Source organism: Aethalodelphis obliquidens, unplaced genomic scaffold (assembly GCF_003676395.1).
Source record: "Aethalodelphis obliquidens isolate GAN/ISIS:26980383/991018 unplaced genomic scaffold, ASM367639v1 scaffold6, whole genome shotgun sequence".
Classification (NCBI taxonomy): Eukaryota; Metazoa; Chordata; class Mammalia; order Artiodactyla; family Delphinidae; genus Aethalodelphis; species Aethalodelphis obliquidens.
In genome coordinates, this window is record NW_020837950.1 from 37,119,882 (window position 1) to 37,131,305 (window position 11,424).

General features: G+C 44.7%; 1 protein-coding gene across 2 annotated transcripts in view; it reads left to right on the forward strand.

Annotated features, from left to right (window-relative positions):
* Window positions 1–9,326, forward strand: part of HS3ST1 (heparan sulfate-glucosamine 3-sulfotransferase 1) — a 30,485-nt gene extending 21,159 nt beyond the window's left edge. The window contains exon 2 of one of the 2 annotated variants that reach the window (XM_027103351.1): window positions 7,954–9,326. In XM_027103351.1, the coding sequence (XP_026959152.1) occupies window positions 8,063–8,998 (936 nt within the window). In that variant the 5' untranslated portion in view covers window positions 7,954–8,062 and the 3' untranslated portion in view covers window positions 8,999–9,326. The remainder of the gene's footprint in view (window positions 1–7,953) is intronic. The other variant, XM_027103352.1, reaches the window with a different exon arrangement.
* Window positions 9,327–11,424: the final 2,098 nt, after the last annotated feature.

Here is an 11,424-nt window from a genome sequence, read left to right on the forward strand (position 1 = left end):
TAGAAAGTCTGGAAGAGGGAGTGTTGGAAGAGTCCTGATCTTTTTCAAGGGGAAAACAGGGCCAATTACTCCTCCTTTTCCCAGATAGCCAATGTGACCCAGAGAAACTTATTAACATTATGTGGACTGACCTGGGGTCTTTTCTACCCTGGACTCTTTCCACCCCATCCTACCTCACAGCAATTACCATAAGTAAACCCAAACAGAAGTGAATGTCAACACTGGATGACAAGTGTCATGTGTAGGCAATTTCAAGAAAATAAATATTAATGCAAGTCTTGAGATCTCACTGTCCTTCTGTAGACTGACAGGCATGAGCTAAATCTGTTTCCTCTTTCTTGGTTTCCAAGATGATCTGCCAAGGATAGAAATCTGACAGCTCTGCCATGCACTCTTAAGTTAGCAGTGCAAAGGTAAAAGAGAAGACATTTTTTTCTCCTAAAGATGAACAAAAAATCGTATACTGTTGATTGCTCAGAAGTTTGGTTGGATATGGAAATGACAGTTCTGATCAAACTGTCTTGGCTCAGGCATCAGTGCATTCCAGAAAATTAAATCACTCAATACTCGGGGACGCTTGGAGAGAAACAACTCTTGTAGAGCAGCACAAGAGCTCTTATCCTTCCTGCTATGTTATCCTCATTCTTTGGAGTAAGCTCTCCCCTCTGCCGGGAATGCACTTGCCGCTGCCCACAGAAGGCATCTCCATTCAAAGGCAAAGCAGCACAATGGGCTTTACAGATGGCCTGCGGAATTTTAGTCATCACACTTCCTGGTTCTGTGACCTTGAGAAGGTCATTTAACCTTAATAGCATGTTTCCATGTCTGCCTTGGGGAGAGAGACAGGCCATTAACATTCGTTGAATGCCCACCGAGTGCCAGGCACTGCACTATCTCTTTGGCGTGGGTAATCTTACTGAGGCACGATGGCATCCCTATGAAGTAGATTTTAGCCCATTTTGCAGAACGGCACATTGAGCCCCGGGGAGGTGAGAAACTTAGCTGAGGTCAGTTAGGTATAAGAATTCTAGCCTGGTTCTGTCCAATTACAAAAGCCTCTTTGCTTTTCTACTACTGCACACTGCCTTTTCATTGCTTAAAAAATATATAAAATAAAAGGAGACTAACCACCTCTTACTATCGTTACAAGTATTAGAGGAGATAATTTATACACGAGTGCCTACTGCCTGATACACAGAGGGCACCCAGGGAGGAATCTATTTCTTTTCAACGCTTTTGTCAGATCCCTTAGACGACTTGGGTCCCCATGTTTTGATCGTCCCTGTTATCCAAGGAGGTTCTCACCTGTGCCAGCTGGGTCACTGTCTTTTGTTGAGAGGCTGGGAAGTTTTTCCTGCAGACACAGGGACCGCAGGCGTCACTGTTCCCGATGCACTGAATTTCCCTCCTGTTAAATATTCTAGTTATTTCATTTTATCCACGAATATACTCCAGTGGTGGGACTGAGAGCAAATATATTGTATTAGTTACATTTGAAATCTGGGTCATGATGTGAATTATGTAGTAAGAAGACTTAAGGAGAAAATTAAAATATTTTTGAAGGGTGATTTCACTGCTTCCCCTCCTTTTGTAATGAAAATATGTTTTAGACTCTCAGTGATCTTGTCCAATCGCCATGAGAAATTTTGAGTCCCCCTCTTAACATCTGGTTTCTGCTTAACCCTCTAGGGAGGGAAAACTCACTACTTTTTGACACAGACATTTTCATAAAGGGACAGACTGTTAAGTTTCTCTTTCTGCTGAATTAAAAGCCTTTCTCAGTGCCTTCAATCATTTGCCTGACTTTCCACAACATTCAATGTATTCATTCAGCAAATAGCATCTCTAGTACCCACTGTGTACTAGCAATCATGCCAGCCCCAGAGGATGCAGCAAAGAGAGACAGGACATCGATAAGGAAGCTCTGAATTAACATTGTTGGGTGGAGAGGCAGGCAGTAAACAAGCAAACAATTTTGGATAGTATATGAGGAATATAAAACAAGATGATGTCAAAGAAAGTGATTAAAGGAGAGTGGGGGCGCTAACATTGCGGGAAAGCCAACATTTGAAATAAAATCTGAATGACAAGAGAGAGCCAGCCTAGCAAAGCCTGGGGCTAGCATCCTGGAAAGAGGGAGCATTAAATGCCAAGGCTCAGAGCTGGTGTGAGCTTGGTGTGTTCAAATGAACAGAAAAATCAGGGCTTGGCTTAAAGGAGGCGGGAGGGGCAGGCAGGTCCCATCCTAGGTTCCTCCCTGACCTGAAGAGGAGTGTTGAGTTAATTTTCTTTTTTTACTTTTCTTTTTTTTTTTTTTTTTTTTTGCGGTACTCGCGCCTCTCACTGTTGTGGCCTCTCCCGTTGCGGAGCACAGGCTCCGGACCCGCAGGCTCAGCGGCCATGGCTCACGGGCCCAGCCGCTCCGCGGCATGTGGGATCTTCCCGGGCCGGGGCACGAACCCGCATCCCCTGCATCGGCAGGCGAACTCTCAACCACTGCGCCACCAGGGGAGCCCTCGATTTAATTTTTAATGCAAGGAAATCTCCATCTGGAAAATCCTGTGTCCTCTCCCATGTGTTCCCAATGCCTGGTGTGTGGTCAGCATCTTCATGGTGGGGCCCAAGGACACCTAGTGCTGCTGATGGGAAAGACTCTTGTCTTTGGAATTCTTGAAACTCCGGGCTTGGTTTATCACTGCAGGATGAAGCAAACAGCCTCCCGGATAAAAGGGAGTGAACAGGGAGTGGGCTGGATCTCTTTTGGGGACCTTTTAACTCATCTACAAAGGGAAGGATGGGGTTCATTTTATGCTCGTTCTAGCAAGACTGGGCCATTCCAAGGAATCCTGTTCTTCATCAAAGAATCAGTGGCTGGCATGATGGTTCAACAAGACCAAAGACAAACCAAGGAGCCCAGTAACTACTTATACACTAACTCTGGGTGTTGCCACCTAGTGTGAGGGATGGTGAGGTTCCTGGCTTTGCCTGCTCAGACTGAGTTTGAGTCCTAGTACTGCCTCTAACTTTCCAGACAAACCACTCTGTTTCTCTGAGCCTCACTTTCTTATAATGATATCAGTTCTATCGAGAATGCAGTGAGCATCACAGGGGTCCTGTGTGCAAAGTTGCCAGCCTAGTGTCCGCTTAGTAGCGAGGGCTGCAGATGGCAGCTGCCACCATTGCTTTCGGGAGGAATGTGGCTCGGGTTCCAGGTTCTGTTGAACAGTCTTTGTCTGTGCCTGTGCCAGCTCAGGGCTCCAGACTTTCAGAAGATTCCTTTGATAGTACCTAGTTTACTTCCGGAGGGAGAATAATCAACTTACCTTTGTGCTGCTTGCCTTCCTGGTCCTTTTCCTGTTTGGGAAGCTCCTAATTTGTGAATGGGGTAGAGTATCTTACTTATTAAGAAAGCACTTTCCACAATTAAAGGGATTTCCGAGTAAGAACTGCAACACTGCTCAGTGTTCTAATATCTCTCTGCTGTCCACCTCAGTTGCCAGTAGCCACATGTGGCCTTGAGATGTCCTGTAAGAGTAAATGTATACACACTGGATTTTGAAATCAAAAAAAATGCAAAATATCTCCTTAATTTTGTATAGTGATTATGTGTTGGAGTGATAACATTTTGGAAATACTGGCTTACATAGAAGATGCCTTTTTAAAAAGGGGCTCCTGGAAAATGTACAAGTGCATATGTGGGTCATTTTAACACCTATAATAAAAGTAACAATAAGACATGATCTGTCTTAGGGCAAGATATGACTAAGTGTCAGGGACATAAATAAATAGTGGCTGCTATCACCTTTGAGGGGAGTTGCTGTTACTTTCCTGAGCATCTCTAGATCACCTAAGGAGATTTGAGTTTTTTCTCCGAATGTAGTAAAACTGTTACACTTTTTATTTACACAACTCATCTGCTGCATAACTCCTATGGGGAAAGCATCGTGGTTGGCATAATGGAGGGGAGAAAGTATTGGTGAAAGTGGGGAATTCATCTCATAGCGTAGCTAAAATGCTAGCTATGTAGCATGAATTCAATAAATACTTGTTTGATAATTGGAAAAAAAAGTGCATATGTGCTTCACGTTACATTTCTATAGGACAGTGCTGATAACCCATCTCACTTCAGTCCCAAAGTAGCCATTTGAGGCAAGTGGAATTATTACCACTTTACAGATGAGAAAACTGAGGCTAAGAGAGGTTACGGCACTTGGACCAAAGTCAAAACTGGAGACAGGATTCCTGACTCCATAGCCTGTGTGATTCCTTTAACTCTTCTACTGAGTAGAACAAATGAATGAGTTTCACCCACGTGCTATATGTATATCCCCTGTGTACCAGCTGATTCTGGAGTTGGCAGCCAGGTCTTGTCACTGCTAGGTAGGTTTTTTCAGGGGGCTTTCTTCTTTAGGATCCCCTAAACACTGCCATTGTTTTAAGACCACATGCTAGGGAGATAGCAATAATAGTAGAGAGTACAGAACTGGAACTCAGGATCCACAAGTCCTAGGCTCTGATTTTCTACCTGATCTTGGGCCTGTCACCTCAGGGCCTCCTCACCCATAAAATGAAAAAAAGGGACTTAATGACATGATGCTCTGATGCTCATAATTCCATTGTCAAGACCAGCTGGCCCAGATGTCCTGGCTTACAGGTTCACCTGAGCTTGGGGATCTTTCCTTTTCTGAGAATGTTACTAAAAGGCACAAAAATTCTATCTGTACCACTGAGAAATTCACATTATCAAACTACAACAGGAAGAACTTGGCTCTCGATGGCCACTGTGTGTGTGTAACTACATTTTATATATATTTAGATGTACAAATATATGCGTGTATATATACATAATATATATGTGTGTATAATATATACATAAAACTTAGCTAAAGTTTCATACACACACACACACACACACACACACACACACACACGTGTACATATGAGACTTTAGCTAAGATTTTTTTTTCCATATACCTCAAGTACTTTTGGAATGTAATGTAGATGGCTTAGAATAAGTAAATATACATTTTAGAAACTATTACATTATAAATGAGGAGCTTTTAAACTACAAAGTGCCCAGTTTTTTGGTTGTTTGGGAGGGTTTTTGTTTTTTGCTTTGTTTTTGTAAAGGACAAACTATATTTAGTTTCTTGTTTCTGCTGTCTGCTGGTAACTTCCCTTTAGGAAAAAGATCTCAGATGTGCACTGTGCTAATCAAGATGCCTCATAACAGAATGGAAAGAGCATAAATAGTCAGATAATATGAATCTCAGATCTGGGCTCTGACTCTAACCCTTAGATGTTGCAGGATCAGGTTGTTTCCTAAGTCTGGATGCAGAGCTGTATGATGGGGATGACAATACCCACCACAGAGAGTATAGCAGTTTAGTGTGGAGAAGCTACTCTCTCCATCACTTCACCCACCCCACCCCCTGCACACGCACGCACACACACATACATGTGCATACCCACGTACACACGTGTACACACATACATACATAAACACACAAAAGCATACACTTGCACTGGCACACACATACCCCAAACATGTAAAAAGCAAGCACAACTGGTCCCTTTGGTCAACCCACATGGGCAGTTGAGAAGGAAATAGAATTTCACTGAAACATACTAAAACGTTCATTTGACTGAAGCAAATGGCCCATTAAATTGGGCTCATCCAATCAGTAAGACCAGCCTTGAGCCCCATCTTGTTTGGCCATCCCTCCTTAAATTTTTCTCTTTCTTTTTCCTAAATATGTATGTCAGGTGATTTGGCAAGTCCCTTTTCTAGTGTTCTGTGATTTTCTAAAGGTTTCAGCTTTTTAATTGCTTGATCTTTAATATACATTTTACAAAGTGGCTATTACAGTTAATATCTGAGGGAGGTAGATCAATTGATCTGATCATAAACACGGAAGTCCTGCCTGTTGTTCTTTGTTTACACATTCTAGACAAGTTTTAAGCTAATAAAGTGAATTTTAAACCTGGCATAAAGAAGATGATGGGCCCTCTTGATAGAAAACATTTTTCTGGCTCTGTAAATCCCATAGTCCCCAAACTGGGCCTCTGTGCAACTCTTCCTGAGCTGTGTTTAGACAGAGATTACTTAAAAGAGAGTTTCCAGGACTTCCCTGGTGGTGCAGTGGTTAAGAATCCGCCTGCCAATGCAGAGGACACGGGTTCGAGCCCTGGTCTGGGAAGATCCCACATTTCGCAGAGCAACTAAGCCCCGTGCACCACAACTACTGAGCCTGCGCTCTAGAGCCCGCGAGCCACAACTACTGAAGCCCGCACACCTAGAACCCGTGTTCCACAAAAAGAAAAGCCACTGCATTGAGAAGCCCGCACACCACAACGAAGAGGATCTCCCACTCGCCGCAACTAGAGAAAGCCCGCGCGCAGCAATGAAGACCCAACGCAGCCAAAAATAAATAAATAAATATAAATAAACTTTAAAAAAAAAAAAGAGAGTTTCCAATCTGCTCTTTCCGGGAGAGGGTCGAACACGGATTGCTGCTTATCAGCCTCCTAAAAACAACCACCATAGCTCGGGTGTCTTTGGGAACTCCATGCCATGTAGCCCAGCAGTGCCCGTGTTCCTGAGGGACTTTAATGCCCAAATGTGATAAGTCTCAGTTAAAGAGAAAAAGCTATAAAGCAGGCAGTTCACAGGAAGAGCCCTGAATTCCGAATTTTAAATTTGCACCGTGAATTTTGAAGTGGACTAAATTTTTGTGTCCTTGTGTTTCTGTAACTGTCCTGCGTTTCTACCTTACACTGTAGTGTTAAAATGACAATCCACTGAGCAGACTGCAAGACCTGTTCTTTATAAATAGTAAACCTTTGCATGCATGAAGGTTTTTTGCTCTTTCCAATAACCTCACTTGTTTATCCCTCTAGGCCCACTTCAAACATTTGCTTTACTTGGAAGACATCCCTAATCATTTCAGGCAAAATGAATGAACATAGGCCCTCACAGTACTCTCCCTAAATTATAATTGTAACATATATCCACTGATGCTTGCAGTCCGGTTCTATCAATTAACCTTTGCCAAATTGGTGCTGTAATACAAACCACCCCAAAATTCACTGGCTTAAAACCACAAGCATGCCTTCTCACTCCTGAGGGAGATGGCTGGGCTGCACACAGGGGGCTGATGGGGCAGCTCTACTGCAGGTGTCTCTCGTCTTCCTCCTGGGACCAGCAGCTGGCTGGCCAGGGCATGTTCTTCTCGTGGCAAATAAAAAAAAAAAAAAAAATCAAATTGCTAGGAAGTACACTCCCCCTACAAAGAGGCTATAGCAAGAATTGGATTCAGGGAAGAGTAAAGAATTGTAGTTAATCATTCAGTCTTTCAAACAGGTTCACCTGCCCTGTTAGATCAGGAGCCCCTAGTGGGTTGGAAACAATGCCTGCTTCCATATCGCTTGCCCCTCTGCCTGGGGCTGGCAGCTGGTAGATATTCTCTGATGTTTGCCAAGGTCCAAAAGTCCTTCCCAACCTTTTCCTTTATAGCAGATGTTGGCAAACTATGACTGCAGGCCAAAGCTTGGCCTGGTTTTAGTGCCAACAGAGCAGTAAAAATACAAATGTTTGAAAAAAACTAAAAGAAGAATATTTAATGACCCATGAAAATTATATGAAATTCAAATGTCAGTGTCCATAAATAAAGTTTTATTGGTACACAACCACACCCATTTCTCTGTGTATCATCTATGGGTGCTTTAGAGCAAAATAGCATAGTTGGAGTTGCCATAGAGACTATATGTCCCCAAAAGCCTAAAACATTTACTCTCTTGCCTGTACAGAAACCATTGGCCGCCCCTGCTTCATAGGATAAAGGAACCAAGAAAGCCCCAGGAGGTGAATGTCGTGCCCAAGACGACAGAGTTGTCAGCTTGATTAAGCCCAGTATTTATGTGGGGTTAATACTTCTCCCCTTTGTTTCCTAGTAATCGGAAACCTGCGACACCCATGTGTCACTGATCTGGAGGCATCCCTCGCGGCAGCGCTTCATGACCCAGCGGCGCCCCGCCCAGTGAAGCCACCGTGGTGTCCAGCATGGCCGCGCTGCTCCTGGGCGCGGTGATGCTGGTGGTCCAGCTCCAGCTAGTGCCTTCCCGCCCCGCTGTGCCCGGGGCCGAGCTGGGCCAGCCGGAGCTTGTGAGGAAAGCGGCGACCTTGCAGGACGAGATCCGGGAAGGCGCGGCCCCCAACGGCTCCGCCCAGCAGCTGCCGCAGACCATCATCATCGGTGTGCGCAAGGGCGGCACACGCGCGCTACTGGAGATGCTCAGCCTGCATCCCGACGTGGCGGCCGCAGAGAACGAGGTGCACTTCTTCGATTGGGAGGAGCATTACAGCCAAGGCCTGGGCTGGTACCTCAGCCAGATGCCCTTCTCCTCCCCGCACCAGCTCACAGTGGAAAAGACCCCCGCGTACTTCACGTCGCCCAAAGTGCCTGAGCGGGTCCACAGCATGAACCCGTCCATCCGGCTGCTGCTCATCCTGCGGGACCCGTCAGAGCGCGTGCTGTCCGACTACACCCAAGTGTTCTACAACCACATGCAGAAGCACAAGCCCTACCCGTCCATCGAGGAGTTCCTGGTGCGTGATGGCCGGCTCAACGTGGACTACAAGGCTCTCAACCGCAGCCTGTATCACGTGCACATGCAGAACTGGCTTCGCTTCTTCTCGCTGCGCCGCATCCACATCGTGGACGGCGACCGCCTCATCAGGGACCCCTTCCCCGAGATCCAAAAGGTCGAGAGGTTCCTGAGGCTGTCGCCGCAGATCAATGCCTCGAACTTCTACTTTAACAAAACCAAGGGCTTTTACTGCCTGCGGGACAGCGGCCGGGACCGCTGCTTACACGAGTCCAAAGGCCGGGCGCACCCGCAAGTCGACCCCAAGCTCCTCAATAAACTGCATGAATATTTTCACGAGCCAAATAAGAAATTCTTCGAGCTTGTCGGCAGAACATTTGACTGGCACTGATTTGCGATAAGCTAGGCTCGGAACCTTTCCTATTGTAAGTTCTAGTGTACATCTAGGGGGGAAAGAGAATTTTAAAAGGGCATTTAAGCTATAATTTATTTGTAAAATCCATAAATTACTTCTGTACAGTATTAGATTCACAATTGCCATATATACTAGTTATATTTTTCTACTTGTTAAATTGAGGGCATTTTGTATTGTTTTTCATGGTTGTTAACATGTGTAATATGTCTCTATATGAAGGAACTAAAATATTTCACTGCAAAAAAAAAAAAAAATTCTGGACACGCTGTCTTTTTTGAATGTAATTAACTTGCCCCCAACTCAAGATAGCTGTCTGTGTTCACTCACTGCACATATTCCTTTATTACTTACTTAAAAAAAAAAATGTTTTTCATAGCTGTTATACTCCTCTCCCATTCTCTCCCTTCTTCATTACCTTTTAAAAATTTTAATGGCTCGCTGTGGTCATCAGATTTATTTTTTTACTTGCATGGTGAGATTTCTCTTCATTGAGATCCCCTATTATTTTTGGAGGTGATAGTCTCACCCATTCGCAACTAAAGCAAGTACCTGAATGTGGATTTTAACCCCATGTAAACTCCAAGTGGACAAAGAAATTAAGCTGGAGAAGTAGTTACTAACCAGCAAGAGGCTTGCCTCCGAGAGTGCTTGCACTTACTTCTGACTGCAGCAATATGTGAAACTACAATAAAGGGAATTAAACCATTGGTCTTCAGAACGATCTTGGGGCTGTGTACTTTGCCCCAGGTGGCAGTGGGTCTCTGGAAAGCCACTTAGAATAGAAAAGAGGAATTGCAAAACCTATGCATGTCCCCATTTGTAAAAAGCTGACTAAAGTGGTAACTGTTTCCCTGAGTTGGGAGTCTATTAATCTGTTTCCTTAAATATAAATATTATACTCCATATACTTTGAGACATAGGTGTATGTATGTTTAAAAATCAACTCTGGAGTCCTGAAGGTGAAAGGAAATTTAAACTCCCAAGGGTTGCAATTGAAAAGAGAAAAGTGCAAAGCAAATGGTGAAAGGTAAAGAATCCCTTGCACCTGCCTTGATAGGCCAGAGGCCCAATTTCAGTTTCACTTCTGCCCCGAACAACTGGGTTGTTAGAAGTGATAGAATAAGCCCTTCTGTGCCTCAGTTTTCTCATGCGTTCTTCATTCAGTCAGCCTTTTACAGAATTAAATAAATTGGATATTTTTTCTTATTATGAATGAAATAGACATTATATATAGGAACTCATTGAAATTCCCCCCAAGCAACCCCAGGAAGAAGGAATTATTACAGCAAGTTCAAAGAGGAAGAAATAGGCATGAAGAAGATAAGGAACTCGCGCAAGTTCACACTGGCTATAAGCCAGAGCTCAGAGTCCACTTAAAGCCAAAGCACAGGGTTTTTGGGTTGGTTTTTTTTTTTTTTTCCTACACAATTTTTTCTAAATTCAAATGGAAAGGCCCAGGCTCAGAGACAGTTCTTCATGACATATTCCTTCCCTGGTGCCAAATGTCTTCCACCCCAAGAGGTGAGCCTGAGCCAGAGGAAGAGGGCAAGAATGAGCCTGAAGTTCTCTCAGCAGTGCTATCAGGGAAATGAGTCACCTTGGTTGTGCTTTGCAGCTGCACCCTGGCTTGACCTTAGCATGGCCCATGCCCCAGCCTGGGCCTTGCACAGACAGCAGAGAATGTCATCTCTCCTCCTTTATTAAGGTTGTCATTAAACAAACAACTCCCCAGAGGGTGTGGCAGAAATATAGCAGGTTTCCTGTTGACATGGTACTTTGCCATTTGCAGAGTGTTTCTCTCTGTAGCACATCATTGGATCTTACTTTTATCACACTCGTTCAAGACTGAAAAAGTGAGAGGCTGGGCTTCCCTGGTGGTGCAGTGGTTGAGAGTCCGCCTGCCGATGCAGGGGACACAGGTTTGCGCCCCAATCTAGGAAGATCCCACATGCCACGGAGCGGCTAGGCCCGTGAGCCATGGCCGCTGAGCCTGCACGTCCGGAGCCTGTGCTCCGCAACGGGAGAGGCCATAACAGTGAGAGGCCCGCGTACCACAAAAAAAAAAAAAAGAGAGAGACCAACAAAGGTGAAATTGAGTTATCAAGTTCGCCCAGGAATTGGCTGACAGAGTGGAGACTCCAGGGTGTGTTTTCTGACTCCTAAGAGGGTGCTCTTTGCAAAATACTTATGCATGTCTGTTCCCTGATAAGGATGGTGTGCGTAAAGCCTGCACTGGTGGGGCAAAAGGTGGTGGGTGGGGCTGGAGGAGGGGAAGACCAAGCACTGGAGACACATCTACCTGCTGTGGCTCACCCAGCTGATGGTAAGGGATGATCCAGTTTAAAATGATCAGAGGGTATAAATTCAATAATTGTTGGTTTGGAGGTATGAGTCTTGACTAA